This window comes from Coturnix japonica, chromosome 3, assembly GCF_001577835.2.
Source record: "Coturnix japonica isolate 7356 chromosome 3, Coturnix japonica 2.1, whole genome shotgun sequence".
Classification (NCBI taxonomy): domain Eukaryota; kingdom Metazoa; phylum Chordata; class Aves; order Galliformes; family Phasianidae; genus Coturnix; species Coturnix japonica.
The window spans coordinates 40,185,376-40,212,292 of NC_029518.1; the positions used below are offsets into that span (position 1 = coordinate 40,185,376).

Below are 26,917 nucleotides of genomic sequence, written 5' to 3' on the forward strand. Positions count from 1 at the left end.
GAGGATACATTATGAATAAATAGTAATAAAGGTAGGATCAGTGGGTTGTAAAACCATAATCTATAGGAAATCAGCTTTGGTTCATTCTTCTATACATGCTTTCCTTGTTGTATTTGGTGTATTGGAGAAGGAAGGAAAGGTCAAGCAGATCTTTTTAAGAGCTTTAATTCTGAGAGATTTTGGACTCCAAAATAATTGGTGTGAAGTGTTTAAAACGTGGTTCACAACTAGGTACCATTCGTCTAATATTAATGAAAGTGTATGTAATAGATTGTTTACTCTGGATATTTTGGGTATGACTCTTTGCTGCCAATAAATATGATCTAAATCTTATTCAATTTGCATATGAGCAGCAAAGGATGAACAGCTTTTTCTTACATCTGACAAAGTATTTAGAATGATCTTTTTTCTTTCCCTCAAGTCTCTTCAATATCCTGAGCAAAACAGATATATTAGCATTACTGCTGTTTCCAACACAAACAGGAAGCACTCCATCAGAGCACTTCCCCTGAATAACCTATTTTTTGCTCTTTCACAAGAGAATTAAAAACATTCTAGCCTGTGTTCTCAATGAGGGACAGACAAGTACTACTGAAGGAAAAAAGCAAGATTTCTGTGAAGCTGCATTTGTCTTGATGTAAGGCAGGAACAGAACATTGTGCTGTAACCTGGAAAGGATGTGTTTAAAAATTATGTTTTTGATGTTTTATGGATGGTTTATGAAATAGCCTTTAATTTTACACAGCCAGACTGCTGTCTTCTGCAAGGTGGTGGGGGTGGGGGTGGAAGGTATTTATAGCAAGATTGTTGGACTTTCTTCAACTTGCTACCAAATGGCTTTATTTCCAGGCCTTGTTTATTCCACAGTATTTAAGTCTCAAGGTAAACAGAAAATTTGGGGCAGCCAGTTAAGGAACACCTCTAAAAATTAAGTAACTAGCTTAGCATAGCACATATCTTTGGAAGGCAGCATTTGTTTGTCTTCCTGTTATGAGTGCTTAGGGAGTTCAATCCTAATAGCTACACTTTTATATTCAGAAAGCTTTGTATGTCCTTGGTCTCCAGCCTCCAGTTAGAAATTTTTTCCTGTTTTCGTCAGGGTTAAATGCAACATATATAGCTTAAATGATTGAATTTGACTTAATTGAGCCTTTTCTATGAAGAAAAATGACTGTTTTCTTCCTATATATTACCTACACTTCACCTAAGAAAAAGTCTGTATCAAATTTGCTGAGCTATCTCATAGACATCCTGTCAGATATGTATGAATAGTGTTTTAAAAAACATGAGGGATAAATATAGATAGCATAACAGGAAAGAGTGATCGCATGGGGCTGTTTTTGAGAGATAACTGTACTACTTCCCTGTCTGCTGCTGACCCTCTAACCTCCCGTACCCCTACTTTAACCTATATACACCTTCTGCAAAGCAGCTAAAAGCCATGAAATATAAAATTTCTTATGAAAAATTTACAGCCTATATCCATCTTTTATACCTGGCATGTGCTTGCTTCTGTTAACAGTGAATACTCATTTCTTCATCACCTTCTACATGCCCTTTGTTACTGTGCATCTCTCTCTTCCTGTAATCCTTTGCCACAGAACCAACCCTGAGAAACCATCATCCTTTCTCCGTTGTTCTCCTGGAAAATAAGTCTGCTGCCTTTGTGCTCAGTAGGGCCAAATCAAAATATTCTGCAGTAGTCAGAAATGTGGAGTTCTGCAGCCTTCTTTACACCCTAGAGAGAGCACGTATCTATACACCAGCTTGCTCTTTAGGAGCTACGTTGCTGTGTGTTGTCATCAGAGTACTGTGAATTTTGTGTTGTGTGAAAAGAGGCAGGAAATAAGCCCCTTTTTCATTACAACTCAACCTCAGACCCCAGGGGAGTTGGTGTTAGCTGAGTGATGCTCAATGTTAGAAATCCAGTTGCACTCAGTATATGAATATCTTGATTATTGATTCAGAATAGTGCACTGTTTAGTTCATCTCTCATGACTACTCTTAACAAATTTATCTATGCCCAGTGAGAACTCTCATGGCTAGACTAGCAAATAGTGCACCTTGTTGGAGCAACAGATTACAGATTCTTTTGGATTGCTGGTGATAAATGCACTGTCTGCAAAGCATGTGAGGTTAACCAAGAACATGAATAATATGGCCAACTACAATGCATTAAATCATGGAGTAACTTTATAGAGATTTCAGTGTTTCCCAAAGAAGCACTCAGTGTAATCAACTGTGTGAATCTTATCCCCTATAAGAGTGATATACAGGTTGACAGGGTCAGTTTATTAACTGATCCATGTTATCCTTCCTCCTCAAGAATCCTTCTCTCTTAAGCCATTTTTATACTATTTTCTTACTTTCAGGTGGAGCTTGAGTGACTCTAGTCAAACATACCTTTGGTTTGCAGAGTTTAAACCAAGATGCGTTTTTGACAGAAAGGTGGAAAACTGCTGGCTCAGGAAAACAAGATAGCTTATCAGTTCCAGTAGTATCATCAAAACTTCATCCCTGCTGGATTATCACAGGGTTAGGCCACAGGACCTCCATCCCTTCTTCACAATCTGTGTTTTTCTTCTTAGTGTCAGCATATCAGGCTCCCTTTATGCTTGCAACAGCTAAGGTCACAGGTCACATTGCTTAAGGAACTGGAATCGATCATCAATTGCATTCCACACTGGAGTTTTACCTTCTTTTAGGAAGTGGACATTTTAAGAAGTAACCTCCAGTAAATTTTCTGTGTTTTGGAATGGCATTTGTACAAATTAAAGCTTTTGTCCAGAAAGGTTAAAATCCTCGTTGTCCTGGTTTATCATGAGAGAACATATGGTGTTTGCACAAAGTATTTTCTTCCCTACAGTCCTAGGTGAAGTATGAAATGAGCTTTTAGACAGGGTAGTGATCAACCTATTTCCCAAAAGAAGTCAAGTGAGTCTTGCAGGCAAAACATTCTGGTTTCAGGGTGTTTTTTTTTTATGGAGTTCAATTTATTGGTTAATTTATTGGTCATGTATATAATGTTTTTTGTTTGACTGCTGCTGTTTGCTTGCTGCTTGTCCTTTTCCTCTTAAGCTCTCTTTGTGTCCTTTTCCTAGCAAGGGTTGCCTGCGGGTGATGGTTCCTCAGAGATGTCATTGACCTGGCATGAGGTGCCTTTGGGCTGCAGTACCTCAGGAGTCTCCTCATCCTGGCATGGCTCAAAGTGGGCTGTAGTCCTTCATGCTATGAATATATGACTATATTAACATGGTGATTTTTATAATGAAGAGTGCCTTTGGCTGTGTTTCCGCAAGAGCACCTTCAGCAGCACAACTGCAGCTATTTCCGCAGTTATGTGCCTCCAGCCATCTGTCTCCAGAGACATCTTCCCCTCACCAATGACTGCAAGCTTTTTGTCTATGCGTTGCAGCCATATTTGCTCTAGAGCCACTGGAGCAATGCAGCTGGTTTTGCCTGGCTGCAGTTCTGACATGCCATATGCTTCTGTCATCTGATTCATGGCTGGCTGGGTCCAGCTGTGACTGACACGGGAGAGCTTGTGGCTGCTTCTTGGATGGTTCCCCACCAGAGGCTCCCCTGTGGAAACTCTGCCAGGCATGCCTCACAGAATCGAGGATATAAACCCAAGCCATGTGTTCCATTGCTGTTTTGATAAACATGTATTGTCTTTCAAGGCTGATGGATATATCTGAAAGGTATGCAGGAATGAGTCCCATGTTAAATCTTCATTTTCTCTTCTAATAAATATTTGGCAGTGAAATATTCCTTGGAAAAAGAGATGTGAATTCACGTGAACATGCTCACGTGCTTTCCTCCTTGTAACTTGCATGTATGGAGGGTTCATTACGTATATGTCTGTTATTTGGAGCACTGTGGGATCACAGTACATCCTTCAGACTTACTTATTTTCCATCTGATGGAGATGCAGCATTGTGCAAGTGTGAAATAATATTCATGTACTTTCTGTCAAGGAGGGAAAAAGAACAACAAAGGAGAGAGGGGATCTTTTCTGATAAGATTGAAATCAGAACAAGATTGCTTTTGATAAAAGATTGAAAAGGCTTTCACTGCTTGCTTACATGAGAAAACATTTGTGAAAACAACTGATATTGAAAGGGTTTGATAAAATGTAGAAAAAAATCATTAATATTTATTACTTCTTGTAAAATTGATAGACAGCTTCTGCATGATGAGGTCATGAAATATAAGATTGGTTTAGGCGAATTCTTTAAGTCTGTATTCTTTCTGTTTTGATATTAGTCTGCTTCTTTCAAACTTTATATAATGTATAAGAAATGACAGAAAAATTAGAATACTTGGGTTCCCATCTGGTATGATAGTAGGCAAAAAAAATCTCTTTCAGAGCAAGGAGAGCATAAGTTAACACACTCACAGTCAGTATTTGTAAACCACATTGGAGATAAGCTCAGTAAGATCAATCCTCTTCTATGGATTTGCGTTAAATTACATTGATTGGTGCCAGGGCAGTCTGCCCTATTTAAGTGTTATTTTAATCCCTGAAATACACCCCAAAGGTTCAAATCAATAAAAAAATTACTTATGTAGGTGTTTCTGTAATACTCTTGTAGAATTCTTGTGTCATGGGATTTTATTATATGCCTAATTTAAACAAGTGGGAAAGTGAATACAAAATGCAAGGGTAGGGGAAGATGTGTATTCCAGGAAGCAGAGTTACATTGGAGGTTTGGAGGGGTATTTGGAATAATAATGCGGTTGAGGGCAGACCAGAATACTGCCTGTAGTGGGAATTGACAGCTAAAAATAATCATTGGTACTATAGAAAAATTCTCTAAGAGGAGAGTCTTGAACTGTTTATGTGAGAGAGAACATCAGGGAAGGGATATGATAAACATATGTAGAAGTGAATGTATGTGAAGTGAATGTGGATAAGAAATTCTCATTCAGCTGTTCTATGTGCATGATGTGGTGGGACTTCATAGTGTGAGTGTTGCAGTTTGAGGACAAACGTTGCTACAGCTACTGTATTGAAAGGCCCAGGGCAGTAGAATTCCTAGAGGCTTCCATTTGTGTTATGGAAGTTTGTATCTGTCTAAGAAGAGTGTAAATATCCTGGGAAGAGTAAGTAATGAAATATCCATGCACTAATACTACAGGAGTTAGGGAAAAAAATATGTTCCGTGGCTAAATCTTTCTGTAACTGCAGTCAACAGACTTTCTTATAATTTTCCCTTGAAATCTTTGACAGTGTGATAGACAAACCCTCATGGGTGAACAAAGATGGCAGTACCTCTCCTCAAGTTACTATTGAAGAACACACCAGTGCTTTTTTTGACCTTTGCAGCATAATCTTCCTATTCCTTGCTGTTACTAAATTATTCATCCCAAACTATAATAATTCAGTCTTTTGTTTTTAATTACCAAAGCAGTAAGGTGACAACTAGAACTGACTGGTTTTCTTACAGTTTAAAGCACTGTACAGTGAAAACTCTTGCAGTTCATTTGTTGGGAAAAGTGTTGGATGATCATATTTTGCAGCTCTGAGGAAAAAGACATCTCATAGGATGTTCAGCATTTATTAAAGTAATTAACAATGTTTTTTCTGAATACTATATTAAATATTACAATGGAAAGCTATGTAAATGTCCTGAGTTCAAGGAAGAACTGCCCCTGGGCTTCTACAATTTGCATGTGTTCATTTAGAGAAACCTTCTAGAGCGACTTAAATATGCGTTACTGTGTTTTTATCTCTATCACACATACATTTGTGCAATTTGTAGAGCACAGATTGAAATTGGCTTTTTTTTTTTTTTTTAGCATGATGAGTCAGTTTTTAATATTGAATGACATCCTTTTGTCTTTATGAGCATAGCAACACTTTGTATAGCTGGTGCATCAGCGCTGGTACTGAGCCAAACTAAGCTGAGTCTATTTGATATGTATTTTAGTTCTGCATATATTCTGGGTTGGAGAGAACTCCTAATCCCAGTGTGTCTCTGATGTGCCACAGCTCTTGAAGTGTTGATAGATTAAGACTAATACAAACTTTGAACAGATATATTTATTTATTTATTTATTTTAAGGATTTAGAAACATAATTTAGAAAGTACAGCTGTGTCCATTTATCCTATACTTTTTTTTTTTTTAAGCCACATCCTCTTGTTGTTTGTTTCTTTTTTCTTGATTGTAATGGAGGAGTTGTCATATTCTAATGGAAATGACTAGTGAAATCAGAGTTTTACAAACCTAGTTGTCTCATCTGTAATAACACTGATGCCCCGTAATGGGAGTTGTATGATCTTTCAGGATTGGTGGCAAAGTTTTTAGATACAAGGAATTATGGAGCAAAACTGTGTAATTTTTATGAGTGCCCTCTGGCTGTATCCTTAAATGTGAATAACAACAGTTTTGTATTGAGGAAAGTCCCAACAGGAGCGTAAACAATTACTAATTAATAAAGAAAAGAAAGTGATGTACAACGAATGTGGTTGAACCTAATTAATACCTAGAATTTGCCACATAAGTTGTCATAATTTTGCAGTAATTTTTACAGAGCATGGTAGTAATGCAAATGTTTTGTATGTATGCTCAGATGATTAGAGACATTGAATTTCCAAGGTCACAATGACAGATAGGTTGTGCTCAGGTCCCTTGCTCATCTTTGCTAACTGGCACTTGTCAGCTCAACTCTGTGTAATCTAAGGTAGAGATGTCCCAGCTCTCAACTGGGTGCATAATTTTGTGTGGAGAGAAGCACATACTGGCAGACTTGTGATTAGGTGCACACTTGTGCTCAAGGTGCAGTAGAAGTACTGCTGATGACATGAGAGGATCAGCAGCTTCCATTTGTAACCTCCAGAATGTGACTTGTTGGCAAGGCAAGCAAGTGGAAGGGCATGCAGTATGGTGACAAAGGATTCATCTGGTGGCTTTCTTGCCCCAGAATCATTCAGGTTTTCTAATCATAGAATAGAATCATAGAATCACAAGGCTGGAAAGTACCTACAAGATCATCAAAAAAAATGCAAACAGTTCAGGCTTTGGTCTGAAACATTATAGGAGACTGACTGTATGTGCTGTACTCTCTTCTGCTCATTTCTACAGAGAAGCAATTCAGTGTTCCTTCTCAAGGAACTCGAAAATTATACTAGAATCATAGGCTTATGTTTCTCACTGTACTTTGAGTCATCCTCTGTAAAAACCTGAGGGTATAAACATCCTGGGCCACCTTGAAACAGGTCTAACAGAATCTACTGTTAAATTCTTATCTATGCAGTTGAGCCCTTGTCAGTCAGTGGAGGAACTCGTGTCATGATAGGGGCATACAATAACAGCCTAGATGCAGGTGCTTTCCTGATTTAACATCTCCATGCAAGCAACAGGACCTCCCTGCTACTTGTGCTTCCTGCAAGTAATATGATTACTGCCAGTAGTACACATAGCGTAGCTTTTAGTATGTATGTGTATGTGTGTGTATATATATATATATATATATATATATATATATATAGTAGCAAATGAGGTCTGGAATGAATAATGCAACTAGTAAAAATCTAGAAATAGTAACAATAAAGAGGGTTTCTGATGTTTTTAGAAGCACGCGTACAATGGATGCCCCCTCCCTGCAGACATTTAACATCAGGCTGGATGGGGCTTTGAACAACCTGATGTTGCTGTAGATGTCCCTGTTCATTGCAGGGGCATTGGACAAGATTGCCTTTAAGAATCCCTTCCAACTCAAATGATTCTGTAAGTCTATGATTCTTGTCTCCATTCTTCCTGCACATGATTTAATAATCTGGTTTGAATATTTGAGATTTTTTTTTAGATGTTCAAAGTAAGAGTTAAAATTTATTTGTGATGTACCTATAAAAAGCATATGATAAATTGCAAACTGCATGTATACAGAGGAGAAATGGCTGTGATAAGGAATGTCTTTAGCTTAGTTTTCAAAACCCTTATTTGTCTTAATAATTTGAGTATTACACTTCCCTATGATAGTAGATGCTATTTCACTGGAGATTTCTATCTTAAAATTGAGTGGCTTCAAGGGGAAATAGAAGATTTTGTCAAGGTAAGGATAAAAGCACTCGCTTAAGGCAGGTTTCCTTTATCTTTTTCATGGGTCATTATTCTCTTGTTCTGATGTTCAAAAATGTCTTTCATCTATGACTCAACAAGGCTTTCCTACCTCTCTCTTATAGTGGTATTTTATATACAGGCTGATTACTTAGGAGAATTAGTCTGTATTCGTATGCATTTCATATTTACCATTTATGCTAGCTTTTTTTTTTTAATAGATATCTTACTTAAAAGCAAAAGATGCCATTTTTATTGCAATTTGCATTACTTTTTTATCTTATTAACATTAATCTGTGTTCCCTTTTGTTTGTGTCGGTGTTTTCTTTTAATGTAGGACATTCTACATGTGAGTGGAAAAAGAGCTGTCAGACTATGCCCATGTGTTCTGGATAGACGGATTGTCTTGTTCTATATGAGTGTCTTCTGTACAGCATTTTTCTTACAGCTAGGGATTGTGAGGACTCCAAAAGATTACAATTTTGTAACATTAGATGCCTGACTATACCTCTGTACCCAGACTCTTCTACTCTAGAGTAAAATGCATTTAGCTATCTGTCTGTACTGCTGAACTTTTTTGTGCTCCAGAGCTTGTCCAGCAGAGCCCAGCAGGTTTGTTTATATAGGCAGGGTATCTGCCAGAAAGAACCTCAGACAGTGGAATGGGCTGCCCAGGGTGGTGGTGGAGTCACTGACCCTGGAGGCGTTCAAGGAACGTTTGTACGTTGTGTTGAGGGACATGGTTTAGTGAGAACTATTGGTGATGGGTGGATGGTTGGACTAGATGATCTTGTAGGTCTTTTCCAACCTTGGTGATTCTGTGTGATTTTATGTCAGATCTTTTTTGGAAATCTTGCTTCCTTTTTTGTGAAAACTACATCTTTTTTATTAGTATTAGTATTTTTTATTAGTATTAGTATTTTTTTAGTCTACTATTCTTTTTGAAGTTCATTCACTTCTCATCTTTTCTTCCTGTGTAATAAAGGTGTATTTTTCTTTTCTGTTGCTTTCTTTTTTTTTGAGTCTTGAGATTTGAGATTGAGGAATGAAAATAGCATTGTTGTTCTTCCAATTGGTTTACTTTCTGCATCTGCTTCTTTGAAGACTTGGTCTCTGTCCTGGGTTGTGGGAGTTTTACAAGTATAGAACAATAACATTTGGTTGGGATCTCTCTTCTGGGAATTTCATGTGCATTTTTTAATTGTGTGTGTTTAGAAGGAAATCTTATATGTCTCCTTACACTATCCATGGCAAAAGATTTTCCCATAGAGTTGGTACATCCTGTGCATTTTTACAGTGGTCAACTGCTTTAAAGAGGTATGTTGTGCTATTGGCATTTTGCAGATTTTTATTATTATTAATTTAATGCAGCCCAGAACACAGCTGGTTTTCTGGGCTGCAAGCACACACTGCTGACTCATGTCCAGCTTCTCATCCACCAGGATCCTCAAGTCCTTCTCCGCAAGGCTGCTATAGAGCTGTTCTTACCCCAGTAACAGTATAAATCATGTACACTTGCAATTCACTGAAATGCAATTTTTACATCTCTTCTGAAGTATGTGGTGCTACACATTATTGGAGAGAGTAGTAGATAAGGTAAACCTTAATTTAGTGAGCTCTTACTTTATTTCTAAACTAACCACATACCTCCCAGTTTTCAAAATCTGGAACAGAGCCTACACTTTTTAGAGATTGATTTAAAGCATGCATATAATATGTACAACAACCAATAACATACGATTGACTGAAAAATGCTGTGGTTCTGTTTTGTGAGGATATTTCCATTGATTTGAGTAGCCCCTGCCATCTTTCTCATTCTCCCCTTGGACTGTAGCACAATGTCAAGTGATGAACTGAATCAGGGAAATTAGAAAAAGAAACATGCTGAAAAGGGAAGTAAATGGTGACAAAAACTGGAGAAAGGAAGGAGGAAAACTACTTAAGCAAGATAAACCCCCAGAAGAGATGCTCACTAAAACACGGTTTAATTGATTGTCCATTGATTAAGGGTTTTCAACACTGCAAGATTATGTGTGTGTGTATATATACATTTTACATTGCAATTTTAGCTGTAACTGAGCAAATCACTTTGGAGCTCCTCATTCTCTTATTAATTTTATTATTAATTTCTTATAGGTTATTAATTTCTAACATTATTCAATATACTGAGACATTTCAGAGTGGCAGTTGTGTTTGGGGTTTCCTGTTGATGAATAAAATTATTATGGTAGCTAATGGATATGATTAAAATGTTACTGGCAACAAGGTGAACGTAAAGGAAACCTTTAATGTCAACGTGATGTTTCAAAGTTAAAATCTAATGACTGCTTTCTTTGAATATTAAATCTACAGGGTCCTTGCTCTGAAAACTCTTTACAGACTTATTACTGCTTTACTAAAAAGCAAATGTTGTTACTGAAAATCCAAGTTTAAAAAGGCAGATTTCCAACTTTTAGAACTATGCTCCATAAGAATGAAAGGGTGAAGGGAGAAGTACTGAGAGATTAATGTATGAAACTGAAGTGAAGTCACTAAACAGAAATTATTTGAATGGGGGATAAAAGTGCCCGAAGAGAGAGCAGGACAATGTTATAAATGACACTAAAATATCTGTAAAGGAATCTCTTGCAATTAAAAGGACATTTAAGGATTGCAAATGCAAACTAGAAATGAGACCTGTTTTTCAAAGATGTAAGACCTGAAGTGACTGACTGAGAATCATCTCTATTAAGGATAGAGGAAGCAGAAGTACTTGTGTGCATGTAAGATCTCTTGGTCTGAATGTAGCAGACTGAAGCAGACATGACTTCTTCCTCAAGCTTTCTCTAATTCTGTAGATGACAGTTGAATTTCATTTTTTAGAATAGATTGCAAATTGGGACTACATCTTAACCTGGATTTAGATTGAAAATTATGTTAGAAGAAAATAGGTATCAGTGTTCATCAGTACCACCATCATCTCTGTTTCTGGTTTTAAAAAAACACAAACAAAACGCTTTGAAGCAGTTTGGTCATGAGCTTTCCATGATTGTCAGTTTGTCCCTAAACTGCTGTTGAAAAGAGTGTGTGAGCATTATCAGTACAAATGCATTTTATGTTGAATGTTCCTAGTACTTAATTTAATAGTATTCTCTCTGGAGTTCAACCTTTGTGCCAACAAACCAGACTTATTTAGAGCTGTTTGCTTTGGTTCACCATTTCCTTGTTAAGTGTTCCAAATTTGTAAGTGTTGTGACCCTTTTACCAATGCAAGTAATCCTAATTCTAGCAATGCACACTTGTCAGTTTTCTTTAAACTCCATTACTGGGTGCTGAAATTCAAGCACAAAATGGCTTGGAGACCATTTAATGAACAACAAATTGTAGATAGAGGGATTTTGTCCCTTATGCCACTGTCATGGTTTTGTAATTTTGTAATTGCTATCAGTATTCCACTCATAACTCATGTCAAGTATGGATACTTCTGTTGAATGTGCAGTCCACAGAAGAAGACTACATATCCCAAGAACAACAGGAGTAACAATAAGACAGGACACAGGACTCTATATAACTCTTTCCCAGGCTGGATGCCCCTCCTTCTTCTCCGAACTCTCGGAGAGTGGAAGTTTCAGCCGTGTCGCCTAGAAGTTCACAGTAGGCCTCTCGTTTTCGGAGACTCTCTCTCTCTGTTTTGTTCGCATTTGTTACCTTAATTATATTATATTGTGTATACTTGTATTACCGATATCATATTTAGTAAATAAGTTTTTCCTCCTCTAGATTGTCGCTGTTTTATCCCACTCCCCTTTTCCCTCCTTTCCGGCCACGGGGGGGCGTGTGGCTTTCCCTGTCACGGGCATAGTAAATCTAACTAATCCGTGACAGATTTTTTTGGTGGAGAATGCGGGGATAGAGCTTTTTAGCTTTTAGAACAACTCTCTCTGCTCTAAAGAGCTTCGTTACGGGAGTGTTGGGAGTGTTATCTTTCCTTAGTGCTCACGGAGAACGTGACCTTGAATACCAGAAACCATTGTCAACATTAAGGGCTGCTGTACATTCCTCAGCATTGCTATCTAACTTTTGGTAGAAAACAAAGGGATTTCTTTCTCCCTTAGAGCGAAAGCTAGCTAGCTGACTTTTACAGAAGCCTCCAGCTATGAATCCACTCTTCATCGCCAGATTGCTCTGTTTAAGGGATATGAAAAGCAATTATGATCTTCTTAAATATTGGTTAACTATTTAACACGATAATTTGGTGTTGTGTGAAATGTGCAGATATATAGACCTAGTAAGGTGGATACTGATGAGAACACCTGCCTGGTACTTTTTACGAGATGTTGGTATGGTCAGATTTTGGCATCTACACCCCAGATGGAATTGTGAATCTTACAAACACTTGCATCCCAGATGGAACAGGCAATTTACAAATACTTGCATCCCAGATGGAACAGGCAATTTTACAAACACCACCATGTTTAATCATTGTACAGGCTTAAATAAACCCTTTTTATTTAGGTTGTTACTCCCAGATTTCCACACCGCTTTTCAATAACTGAGATAGGTTCATATTGCATTCATGTTATCACTACAATGCATGCATATATGTTCCTATGCATTCGTCTATGCGAGATATCCTCCAGAACCAGAGAATGATGACTGGCAGGGAATATGGAAAGGTTTAGGAAAGTGTCTTAGAAGCATGGACCCGCAGTGTCATGGATTTCAACTCTTGAACACCTAAGGGACCCTAAGAAATTAAGTGAGTATTTGGGTCAGAAATCTAAGGAGGTAAACTATGTGGGGTTGGCTTTATGCATACCGTGCTTTGTATCATTACTATTCTGGTAGAGAGAGATTTCCGATCTGAGATTCAAGCCCAAGTAATTCTGATCAGTCACAGGAGCATCAGTAGCAATATCAGTTGCCCTGTGGAAGCAAGAAATGGAAACGGGTGTCCACGCGTCTAGAACGAAAAGAAGGAGAAGCACAGGGGGGCAGGCAAGACCCAGGTGCGCGGCATTAGCAGTACCAAGAAAAGCAAAGGCAAAAACCAAAGAGCAATGAAGAAGAGACTGATTATGAGGAGGAAATCACTACTGTCGACCTCTGAAGCTGACTGAAACAAGCTCAAGAAAGGAGTTCACACGGCGTCAAGATAAAGGTATCCTTGCTTGTTGCTTCGCTGCTGGACACGCCAACAGCTTGTCTCTAGATTGAAATGAAGCTCGCCAATAGAAGCATTGCCAAAATGCAGGTATCGACAGAGATTAGCAGATGTTCGGATGGACTGCCCCTCTCTGGTTGCGGCTGTTAGAACCGTGAGAGAAGGTACCCCTAAAGGATGCTTTGAAGCCTAAATTTATAGTGGAATACCGTCCAAAAAGGTATTCAGCGCCTGAGGAAAATTGGCCATGGCGAAAAATGTTGTACAGCCCTGATCCAAGCGAACTTGACCCAGAGAGAGTGAGGGCCGATCCTGAACATGTGCAGAAAATCACAAGACAGCACCAGAGAGAATTGCACAGTCATTGTATCAGGATCTAAAGGATTCGTGGACGATGGCCCCGAGTTGTTGAGCTGATTATAATGCTTCAAAACCACCGATCAGCAAGCTCCCCCAACTGCATGCCGCAGTTTCTGCCATCTCACGCTAGAAAACCGATGTATGAAAATGTGCAAGAAATTGTTTCCATCAACTAATTGTAATGATCCCGTAACAGTATCAGAAACAACTGATGAAGGTCAATCCTCGTACGGCCACCAGGTCTAATGAAGGATCTGATCAAAACTAGTTCAGTCCTATCCCCACCGCATCATCAAAAGTCTCAGCTGTTAAACGCACACGCTTCCCAGCTCGAGCAAAGAACAACAGTACGATGCACCGCGTGTTTCCATGTGGCGCTACCTACGTGACCGTGGAGAAGACATGAGAAGTGGCATGATCAGCCCACGTCTGCACTACGAGCACGTGTGAAAGAACTACTAGACATACCAACAACCAGTGGAGTTGCTCCAGTCATCACAGGAACCAATAGAGGGGCCCTGCCCTCAGTCAGGGAGAAAAGATAATAGAGTTTATGGACTGGTTGATTCGATGGCCTGGCACATCAAAACCACAGAAATATAAGGCACTGGTGGGATGACCGGTGCACAGTGCCACCCTAATGCCCTCCAGTCATGAAGGGACAGAATCAATCCATATTCTGGATGACTGGGGGCTCTCAAGAATTGACTGTGATGAGCTGAAATAAGCCTCACTGCAAAGACTGGCAAAAACATCTATTGTGACTGGCCCAGGGCTCCATGTATACTGGTATTGATTACCTCGAAGGGGGCATTTAAGGATCCTAAGGTATCAATGGGCCTTTGGATAGCTGCTGTAGACATGCGACAACATTAAGCAATGTCTGTTTGCCTGCCTGTCAGAAGACCCGTCTTTGTGGGGCTGCTACGAGTAAAGAGCAGAAGTATACGATTGCTACAAAGACAGTGCACAGACGGCAGTATCGCACCAACAGGATTCCTTGCTCCCCATTCATGATTTGATCGCCAGTTGGAGAATCAGGGAGTGATCAGTAAAACTCACTCAACCTTTTAACAGTCCCATATGCCAGTGCGTAAGCCAGTGGAGAATGGAGGCTGACAGTAGGACTACGTGGCCTGAATGAGGTCACACCCCCATTGAGCGCCTGCTGTGCGACATTTGGACTCCAGTACGAGCTGGAGTCAAAGCAAGCACAAATGTGTATGCCACATTGACATTGCCAATCTTCTTTTCTATTCTTTGGCGCAGATGCAAGCCACAGTTTGCCTTCACCTGGAGGCCATTCATATACTTGAACCGTTTGCCCCAGGGGTGAGAAACACCAGCCACCACCCCCCCCTTGCCATAGTTGGTCCAAACTGTCACTGAACAGGGTTTGCTCCTGGAACACCTGCATACATTGATGAGCATTGTTGTGTGGGCGATACAGCAGAAGAAGTTTTCACAAAGAGAGACAATATCCGGATTTTCTACAAGACTACCTTTGCTATTAAGCGAAGCAAAAAAATAAAAGACCATGCCAAGGAAAATTCATTATTAGTATCAAATTGGCAGAGATGACCTCGTCACATCCAGCAAATGTGATCGACCAAACATCACTTAAGAAACCATGTCATCCACCAACTAGCAGAGCAAGAGACACATCTATCGGGCATGCAGTGGAGCTTAATTGAGAATATGCACACTATCCCAAACTACAAGCCCTCATTGTAAGCCCTTTATCAGGTAAATAACGCGGAAAAAGAAATTGAATTTTGCATTGAGGGCCTGAAGCAAGCAGCAGTTATCGAAAGACATTTAAACAAGAGATAGCCGATCGCTGTAGCCAGGGGCCAGTACGAAAACTGGACAGGATGTAAAGAAAAAAATCCTACGCTATAATGCATGCTGGACGAGAAAGGAACCCACTTGGGAGATTTGTGGCAAAGAAGCCTCAGGAAGAGACCCGAGGACCGCCACCTGGATTCTGCGAAAATCATCACTCCTAAGGGTTGCCGAGTGCCTCACTCTTCCACCTGAGCCGGCAAGCTCTTAGACCGCTTCTGCGTGGAAAAAAAAAAAAAAAGAAAAAAAAAAGAAAAAAAACAGACAGTTATACGGAGCACAGCTTCTGAAGTAGTGGGAACTGAAAACAAGCCTCCCTTTTATGCACCCTCGACTAGCCAGTAGTAAGAACTGGATGTGTTCAAAGACAGTGTTCCAACACTCCACTAATCATGCTACAATGTCACCTGAGAAGCAAGTGGATCCTACGCTGAATTACCACACGAGCGCGAAATGGAGAGAACTCAAATCTCCAGCGACATCCTAGACATGTAATCATGAACATGCCTGAAGATAAAAAGTTTGGAAACATCACCAGCAGCAAGAGGCATAATACAAACTAAGCTAAAGAGCCCCACAAATACAACTCAAATTACCACAACAATAGAACAAGAAAACGTATGCACCATAATTCTACTGAACAGGAATCAATCTCGCTAATATGTAGCAGGAACGCAACTCGCAAATGGAAAGCGCTCTTGACCCCTACACGACAGGTTTGCAGACCACTGAAGGTAAGGAGAATTCAAGTCAGTATTGCAGAAACGTAAAAAGCTAGTCCAAGCTGCCATTAGATAGGTTGCTGAAACGGGACAGAGGTAGACAATAGCTCGATATCCTTATACTGAAACTATGATGGTGGCCAAATGCCTTATAGGGGGTACGGATTACAGCAGGTAGGAACACACAAATAACTGACCAACGAGAGGGAAAGAAAATCTAGTTTGGGCGGCTGAACTATGGAAGGAACCTTGAATGCACCGAAACAAAAGAATATGGATTGTAAAGGTGCAGTCATGTGGATACCATGTGCCAAAAGTCGGAGCAGCATACTAAGCAACAACACAAACCAAACCACTCAGCGTAAGATAAAACTGCTAGGAATTGAGATGGCTCAAAATAACATTGAAATTGGCAAATACAAGGAGCCACATTATTTACCTAGGCTCGAATAAGGGATACAATGAGGACCTCAGCCAATCAGGAAGAGACGCACACTACTAAGTGGGCAAGAGACCGAAGGGTAGAATGTAACCATTGAACGCTATGCGCAAGTCTATTCTAAGGATTGTCAAAACATGTCCATAATTAAACAGCAAGGCCATGAACACGTCTCTGAGAGGCAGGGCAACATGGACCAAAAGTATTAAATAAATGGAGCGTGGCAGTTGATATATACACCTGTGCCACGATCTCGCAGTGTAAGGTTATGTACTCACATATGGTAGAGCAACCCACTGGGTAGGCTATGAAACAATACGCAGTACCATGCACCCCCCGAAAACCATAATAATAAAAAAGAGTCTTTGAGAAACAAAAAGTCCGTGCGGACCATGGCACCCCAAAAAGAATTGAAAATCTGTATAATGGACAAAATTTCAAAAACATTCTCTAATAATAAATACATAAAAATGGGCCAAAAGAATCATCGGCATGAATGAGATTTATCAATATTCCCTTTACCATGAACACACAAAGCTTCTAAGTTAAAACTTTAACACTTATAACATGGTTGTTTGAAAACATATGATATGAAAAGCAATGGAAATGTTGAACATATTAAGCCACTCGCGAGAAGAATCCATCAAAAGAAAGAACCACTAATCGGTGGTCAAATACTAAGGGATTCTGTCAATCGTGATACGTCCCTAGTCAATCTAGCCCCCTACCCACACTGCTAGAGGATAATAATCGTCCCTGTATATACATGTAAAGAACCATGATATCGGAAAAAGACTGCATTCATTGACGCATCTCCAGGCTTCTGAGAAAGTGCAAACCATATCCCGTGGAATGTCTTCGCCAGGGACCTGGGATGCACCTTCGGATGGTAATACAGGAAAGGAAGGGAATGCTTCAATTTGTGCACAGGATATTTAGAATCTGGGAGACTGCAGTCAAATAATTTCTAATGTATTCTAAATCTATATAATTATATATAATCTCTTGCAAATGTTAGTGATTATATTAGTCATATTATACGTTGTAACATTTTAAGTTATGTTAATGCACAATATCTCTATTTAAGCATAAAAATCACAATTTTTACATACGTTGAGTAACTTATGTCATATCATATATACTTATATTACACCTGAATGTTAATAATGTAGAATAAGGGATGCAATGTCATGGTTTCTGTAATTTTGTAATTTTGCTATACAGAAATATTCCACAATCATTACATCACATAGTCAAGCTAGCACGTACTTCTGAGTGAATGCTGCAAGTCAACAGAAGAAAGAACCTACAATATCACCACAGAAGAACAACAGGAAAAAAGTACACAATATCACAGGGACGACTCAATATATAATCTCCTATCCAGGCTGGACAGGCCTCCTTCTTCATACTCAAACTTCTCTGGAGAAGTGAGAGGAAGCGTTCACAGCCTCGTGAACATCGACATAGAAGTCTACACAAAGATAAGACTCTCCGGTTTTTCGCGAGAAAGCACTCATACTCTCTCTGTTTGTATCGAATGTTACACATTAAATAACTAATATATAATTGTGTTAATTTGTATTTCAGAATATCATACATTAGAATAAAATAGTTTTCCTTCCTATAACGATTGTCCAGCTAGTTTCTAATCCCACTCCACTTTTCCCCCTCACATTCGGCCCGCAGGAGGAGTGGAGTGGCTTCCCCTGTCACGGGCATAGGTAAATCTAACTAACCCGTGACAGCCACAATTAATTATTTACTAGGATTTTGGTTTTGTGTTGCAGAATTGTGACCTGGTCCAGCAAAGCATCGTTCATATTGTTCAGAATCCACAGAAGAATAGTGATAAGGATGAGACTGAAGACAACAATACTGGAGGCATTCTAAAAACGTTGGAAAGAGTACCTGAAAGTCTAACTCGCATAGATCTCAGTTCCAGCATCCTCCCGTCGCTGTCTGCAGGGTTGGCTGTTATTCTGGATACTAAAGAACCCAACATTTCCCCTCCGTCTGAAAAGTCAGGTAAATCAGTTATTTGGTACACAGAGTCATAGAATCATTTAGAAGGGACTCTTAAAAGTCATCTAGTCCAGCTTTCCTGCAGTGAAGAGGGACATATACAGCTAGATCAAGATGCTTAGAGCCTGGTCCAGCCTAACTTTGGATGTCTCCAGAGACAGGGTATTTTAATGCTTAAACAAAAAAATTATGTTTCTTTATTAGAGTGAGCAATTCTATACCACAGACAAAAAGCATAACGTATTGTTTCTTTTAGTTTTCAAACAAAAAATGCAACTAAGAGATGCTAAACAGCTGACACATCTTCTAATAACATAATTTTGCTTTATGGATAAAGTCAATGATTTCTTTTCTTAGTCTTTTCTCTAAGAAGTTATCATCAACAATAAAAGCACCAAAAATACACAAAAATGCAGAAGTCTATTGGCAAGCAAAAATAATCCCTCTAAAATTTCCATTACTGAAGCTTCCTTTACTAGGATTCTTGGAAGCTTTTACACTGGAAATATGTTTAATAGTCTGTTGTAATGTTTTCATACCCATGCATTTTATAAAAAACATTTCTATACAATGGGCTTCTTATTTATAGAAACATAGTTGGCACAAAAGATGATGATGATTCATACTGTGGATTTGAGTAGTTCTTCACCCACCAAATTATTACTGAGAATACTTTTTCTTCATCATAAGAAATTGTCTGAGGCACAAATTACATCACAGTCAAATGGATTGTTGTGTAAGGTGCACGGTTGGACTAGATGATCTTATTGGTCCTTTCCAACCTTGTGATTATATAAATCTTTCTATGGTAATAATTAAAATGGTTCTGTAGAGATGTGTACAAAAGACAGAAATACAAGAATGTTTTAGATAATACTTCTCAGATTAACCCTCTCCTACAGACACAGTCTAACTAACCCTCATTGAATGCTGTGTTTGTCTCCAAGGAAGAAAAATCGTTTTGTGGAATACCAGACTCTGAGTGGTGATTTGTGGTAATGGTCTACCAAAGATGTATTTTTAGAATGATTGATATGGATGATAGTAGCAAGCACAGAGGTCCAGGGTACAGAAGGGAGTTTGTAAATATGACACAGACATACTTCTGTAACTAACCTGACCACAAACATAATCGTGCTTAACTGAACAGCTACTAAACTGTTAGAATAACTTTATAGAAAATTTCTTAAGTAACTCATGCCAAAAAGAAATGGAAGGGTCAGAGAAGTGTTCCACAACTGACTTGATCAAACTCTCACTGCCAGCTGATGATGAATGAGTGCAGTTTAGGAGCAAATTAGTGCCCAGCTTAATGATCCACATCTCTCATTCTCCATGAATAATGAGATAAGTGGGGTGCATGCCAATTTAAATCTGTTAAGGTAGGGACAGAGTTTCAGGCTGGGCCTTCTAAGTCAAGGCAATGGTGCTAGATCCTTATTGCTTTTTCAGTACTGTGCATGATATTTACATGAAATTAATAGTAGCGTTTGACTTTACAGAATAGTTTATACACATGTAAGGCATTTTAAAATGTGTTACACAGTGCATTTTTCCATAGTCTGCAAATTCTGTGAGGTCTGCAGATGGATAGATAGGTATGTTCTGTTGCAGCAAATCTTTTCACAGCAGAAGGACAACTGAGGAAAAAATACTGAGGAGTATATGTGGTCTAGTTTTATCTGTGGTTAAAAGAGATTTTTCTTTTTATTTTTTTGTCGTAAGGGAAAAAACAGTTTCCTGTAATGACTGATAGGTTCTGCCCGCAAGGATGTTAGTATGTTTCTTTTTAAAAGCTTGTTGTCTTCTCCTTGGTTTGCTATGACTTTCACAATGAATACTTGACCTTGCCACTGCTCAGCTCTACTACTTCTGTTCAATATGGAGGATTTTTATGTCTTTGTTGTTTCTGGAAGTTGAGGTGGGTTAATGTGCAGTCACATTATTCACTGAGATGAGTACTGGTCTGGGTTATAAATGATCCAGCAAGAACAAAAAAAATAAATAAAATATGAACCCAGAGATGATATTTTTTTAGTCAACTCTTCTGTGTAGTAACATTTGCCTTGACACAGTTGTGATGAGTAAACAATAGTGGGAATGAGTAGCTGAAGGATACATATGTCATTACTTCTGTTTTAAATACCTTTAAAGCCATTCTGCTAGAAGGTGGATGGTTGTGATTAACCTAAATGAAAAACCTATGCAGTAAAACCAAAAATTATTATTTTCCGTGTGTGAAATCACACACAATGAACAGGGGGCAATTTAAACCTACAATTTAGAGGCAGATGATTAATTGATTACTATTTTGTCTAACATGCTAATCAGCTATTCTGTGGTTGCAGAGATAACCACTTCTCTTTCAGTAGACCAAGTTATTTCTGCTTGTTAACATAAAATGGTGACCCTGTGCCCCTTAACCAGCTTTTGTTTTATTTTGCCCGCCTTTGAATTATAAGGAAAATGGATTGTGGTTAACTTTTGCATGGCAAAAGATTCTCTTAGAAGCTTCTCTTATAAGCTTTTGCATCATTTGAGTGGAAGGATATTATTTTTGAAGTGCTGAATTGGAGATAAAAATTTACCAGATAATCCAGGAGAGAAATCATTATTTTGTACTGCTGTTATGCATGTACACTTATGCAATGTACATTTACAGTATGAATTGGCACATTTGACTAGATAAATGCCCTTATGGCCTGCCATCCTGTCTCAACTAAGGGTCGTTATTTGCTCCTTGCAAAAGAGCACAAACGGACATTTTCTCAGCTCATCCCCCTCCTTATTGGCAAGTAATGAAAGCAATTTTTTATTTGTCTGGAGAACCATCTTACATATATTGTTTTGGATGTACAAAACATGTTTGTCCATAAGAAATTCAAAAGTTTGACAGCCATTAACAAACTGAAAAAAAAAATAAAAAATAATTGAAAATAGATGTAAATTATCTCTGCATCAAGAATTTCTGTGCTTCCTCTCTTTTCAGACAAAGGTAACAGCAATGTGTTTTTCTGTCTGCTCTGTATCACCTTGTATCCTTTTTTAGTGAAAATGGAAAACAAAGATCTGGTTTAGCTGGGCCAAGCTATAAAGTGTAGCAGAAAGAATAATGGATTCTCTTACACCTACTTAGGAAGTCTTTTTAATGAAAACACCTATTAAAACCTGCCATCCTTGCATTTGAGAGAAATACAAGTTATGAGAGGGGTAACCCAGTCATTAGCAAAACCTCCATGCTGTCAGTGCTTAAAAGTAGGAAGTGATAACTATTTTCTGCTCTAAATCAGAGACTGATTTGTGAAAGATACAGGCAGAAACTTTTAGGAAAAAAAAAAATCCAGAATGTAGAGGTCGGGTAGCAAAATCTCTGTATTCTTCTAAGGAAAGTTCTGAAGAAATAATAATAGAGAAGAATTTATCTATGAATACTGTCAACAATATATGAATACATCTTGAATAGTATTTTGTTGGTTGTGTGTTATAATTTCCATAATTTCCTCTATAATAAATATTACATTTTATTATGATTCTTTTAATTAAAACATCTAAGAGGATGTGATATTTTTTTTTAATTTTTGTTTTTGTCAGGTTTGTTTGAAGTGAACAAGCAGTGTAAGTTCCAGGTATAGTTTAAAATTACTGAACATACTGAACTAAAAGGTATGCTTTCAAATTAGTTCTAGACCAGGGAACAGCATGATGTGCATCCCCACCTACCTGTTTTCATGTGGCATTCAGTTGAGTTTCCCTAGACTTTTCTGCTGCTTTTTCCTACCTTCTTTCAGAGAGTGCCATTAAAATGTAAGCACTGATCCATCCAAAACGGCCTCCAGCACTACAAGAGCATCGGTATGGATACTCTGGGACATGAAGCTTTGTAAGCATTTAGCAACTGAACCAGGCAATTCTCAGGAAAGTGCAACAATGAACTTACTTTCCATTGACCTACTTATTTATCAGAAAATAAGATATCTAAGAATTTACTATTCCCATAGGGGGAAAAAAAATTCCTCTTTTTTCTCTTCTGGCATTTAGTTCTATTTTTAAATGAGAAATTAATTAGTATAAAGATTTTTCCCATGGCATCATTGTAGAAATCATTTGTTGATTAATTATAAAATAATGTAATGAATTAAATGGGTCTATGGTATTGCAAATCAATAGCTTGAGGGTAGGTGAGCAGTATTCTTTAATTCACATTATATAATTAGGTTATTTATTTATTTATTTTCCCCAAAGCTATCAAAATCTTGTTCATAAAACAAATGATCAGAGTACTTGTACTGACTTTGAGATATTAAACTGCCATTTAATGGTGGTGATACAGTTCTTGTGGTAGTTCTTCTGACAGACGTGTATTTGAATGAGATTTGTATGGCTGTAGAAGGAAAAATAGTAAATTACATAATGCGACCAATGTGTTGTTTCAGTTGAAACATTTAAGTAACTATTTATATTACTATGATATTTTCATATTTGGTGCACTGATAATTTACTTTTGTACTAGGATTGAAGTGCATTATGCTATTGTGATTTATTCTGCATTTCTTCCAGAGTTTTTAAAATCAGTGTGAAGATCAATCTATATTCAGATAGGGGAAGGAACTCTTTTACTTTAGAAAAGGAGAACAAATTCAGCAGTAATATTCTAGTTCTGATTTTGACAAATACTTTCTGAGAAGTATGGATGCATTTGTCTTCATTACACACTGGATGAGTGCGCTGTATGTGCAATTCAGTTGCAACTGAACAGAGCTCACTGTGATTGAGTATGTAGAAGTCTGATAAATAAGGCCAATTTCAAACTTTAGAAGAAAACTTTATGAAGTTTCTACATGAACCACTCACTTTGTGCTAATGGTTAGCTTTGGAACACTGTTAATCATTAGCAGTGTGCATTCATTACATCTACCAAACATTTTAACTGTTAGAACAAGAGCATATATCTTGAATTTTCTGTCAGTATACAATATTATGGAGCTAGTGCCAATGCGCCTTGTCAACACACATGTTGAAGTTATGATGCCTGAGAACTCTGCCAAGAGAAATTAGGACAAAAGCAGACTTTTGTTCCTTCCTCTCCAGATTGTCTCCACACGTTTGATGTTTATGTACTATTTACCTCCTTTTCAAATGTGTTTTGTTTCTCAATCTTTTATCTCTTGGATGCTTCCTGTGGTCAACTATACATGTCTTTGTCCCTCTGAAGATCACGTTGATATCATACATAATGCAGAGTGCTCAAACATTGTACCTCTGTCATCACAGTGTTACAATATGCTTTCAAGAGGTAATCATACTTCATGTTCATCTGAATTAGGAAAAAAACCCAGGTGTGTATTAAGAGCAGAATATGACCATAACAATTTTTTATGTGGTGCAGTGAGATTATGTTTAATTTTAAATCAATTTCACAGAATATTTGTTGCATCAAATTAGAGTTTCTATGAAGTCTTAAATGTTTCCAGACTGGAAAATGTTGCATTGCAGAAGTTCCCAAACTGTGATCTGTATTTGAAGCTCTGATATCAAGAAGGGTATTTATTGATGATCCACTGAAACAGTGGTCACAGTGATCTAGTTTCATTTACTCGTTTTCAACTGCTAAAATATATGCTAACAAATTACACCTCTTGATTATTTGCTGGGTTATTATTGGTGGATGCTGTATTGCTATGCCTGGAGAAAATAGATGACAAGCTTATAAGGAAGGGCTTTCAGTTAAAAGTCATTTTGTGTGGTAATTTTACTGAAACAGTGCTCTATTATTTTGATGCATGGCATACAGGAAGTTTTGTGGATACAAGTCACATCTCAGTCAGAACAAAGCTATTATACAAGATCAAACCAATTGTATATCTAAATCTAGTTATCTTCCTCTTTTAATACTTACCTGTCTGGTATCCAATTCATCAAAAGAAAGCAAGTGTTCATATTATTTAATATTTAGAGAAGGAGCATTCCTTTTTGTAAGTAATCACCACTCTGATTATCTTTCAAATCTATTCTCTGAGTAAGGTGATTTAAGCTGATGCTGGTGCTCTTTAATTTGACCTTCCTTGCAACAGCACTTCCTAAACAACCTCCAATGTCAGTTCATGGGTGAACTGGAGAGTAGAAGGAGAGTTTTCACCCAACTAAGTAACTGTTGCTGATGATTATAGAATCCTTAGAGTTCGGAGGGACCACTAGAGTTGATCTAGTCCAACTCCCCTGCATTGAACAGGGACATGAGAGCTAGATCATGAACCTGATCCAGCCTCACCTTGGAAGTCTCCAGGGATAGGGCATCGACTACAACAGTAGGTAACTTGTTCCTGTGCTTTATCATCTTCACTATAACGATTTTTTTTCTGTATATCTAACCTAAATCTACCCTTGTTGAACATTTCCTCTTGTTCTATCTCTGCAGACCCTTATAAAGAGTCTGTCTCTGTTTCCTGTAGCTCCCCTTTAGATACTGAAAGGCTTTCATAAGGTCACTTTGCAGCCTTCTCTTCTCCAGATTGAGCAGCCCCATCTTTCTGGATCATCGCTCTGGGTGACTTTGCAGCCCTCTGGTGTGTCAACTGTACCCCATAGCTTGCTGTCACCAGCGAACTTCCTGAAAGTGTACTCGACCCCACTGTCAATGTCATTAATGAAGATATTACAAAGTATCAGCCCCAGCACTGACTCCTGAGGGATGCCACTTGTCACTGATCTCCATCCAGGCACTGAGCCGCTGACCACCACTTTCTGGACCTGATTGTGCAGGCAGTTCTTTGTTCATTAAACAGTCCACCCACCAAATCTGTATCTTTACAGTTTAGATAGATTCTGTCGTATCTTCTAATTTTTAATAGCTAACTGAGCTTTAGAGAAATATTCTAGTTATTCTGCTTTCAGTAAGGTTATAAAAATTTGCCATTACAAAGTCCTTGGGGATTTGTTCTTGTGTGCATTGCGTCTTCTGTTAGTGTTATTAACCCTTGACAGCTCACTGCTGTAGTACTTCCAAGTTCTCTGTATAAAAATTGATATTCTCTCTTCACCTTCCAGCAACAGCAAAAAGTGATTTTAAGAGACATTAGCATAATGGAACCTTTTCAATAAAATGATAAATTGAGCCCATTTCAGAAAACAGAACACACACTTGATAATTTATTGCAGTCAGTGCCATGCTGGAGACCTCATTTGTATCATATGCTTTTAACACTGAGTATGGTGCCATTTTCCCGTACCTTGCATGTCCGTGAAATTCATTTGAGATATGTTCTTTTTTACTGGAGCCTAAAGCCCTTCTGGGAATGCTCATCCTTACATGACATAATTATCTCCCTTGAACGTGTCTAATTACTTTATTGTTTTTAAAGGCCCTTTCATGTTAATTGAAAACAGTAACATTTGCTAACTCCCCTGTGTCAGGGGGAGTAGGGTCAGAACACTTCTGTGTCCTTGGAATGTATTTTGTCTGTTCGTAGGTGACAGCATAAATGGGTTTTCTTTTGCAGATGTGGAACTTGCATCTTTATGTCACTGGCTGGAGGTGGCATTTGTAGATGGGAATGTTCTGTGTTTATTAAAAAGTATGTATGTTATTATTTTTTTTTTCCAGAATAATTGTTCACAGGAATTAACTAGAGATACTACAGGGAAAAACAGGGTAATAACACTTAAACACCTCTCGTATGGAAAAAGAATGGAGTCCAATTATGAGGCCCAAATGAAAAGAGTGCTTTGTTTAAATGTGATTAAATGGCAGTACTTGCTGCTACTGTGAGTCTTGGTGCTTGCACAGTGTGGTATTTGTATGGCATGTGATCTCTCTGCTCAAAAATATTTGAGAGTTGTATTCTTCTCTGAACTCACATCTGAGTTTCATTAATGCTATTTAGAATTCTGTGTACACAACAAGGGAATGGGGAGAGCAACCCTGTTAGAAGGACTTGATCTTCAGCAAATAATTGTATGGAACAGGTAGTTGAATAAATTCTGTTGATAGTAGAAGATAAAAAGATCACTCTAAAAGTAATGCCTTCTATTTATTTCCATGAAAATTAGGATAAAAAGCACAATAACACCATTTGATAGGAACAGAACGTTATTTTTCACCATTGTTATCATCTTTAGCTATACTTTTTTGGCTTCTGATGGATGTAATTCTGCACAACGTCCTTGTACAAATCTAAACCAGTGCAGGTGACTCACTGTTTCACAACTACTGTGACAGCATATTACCCATACATTTCATCTTTCATTGGCCTGAATAAATGGAAGTCAGAAGATGCCATATCTGGATGAAGGGAAATGGCCTCAAGTTGTGCCAGTGGAGGA

General features: G+C 38.2%; 1 protein-coding gene across 1 annotated transcript in view; it reads left to right on the plus strand.

The window, feature by feature from the left end:
- The window catches only part of PRKN (parkin RBR E3 ubiquitin protein ligase), a 504,333-nt gene that overhangs the window by 62,114 nt on the left and 415,302 nt on the right, over window positions 1-26,917 (plus strand). Inside the window, exon 2 of the mRNA XM_032443533.1 lies at window positions 18,364-18,601. Coding sequence (XP_032299424.1) covers window positions 18,364-18,601 — 238 coding nt within the window. The remainder of the gene's footprint in view (window positions 1-18,363; window positions 18,602-26,917) is intronic.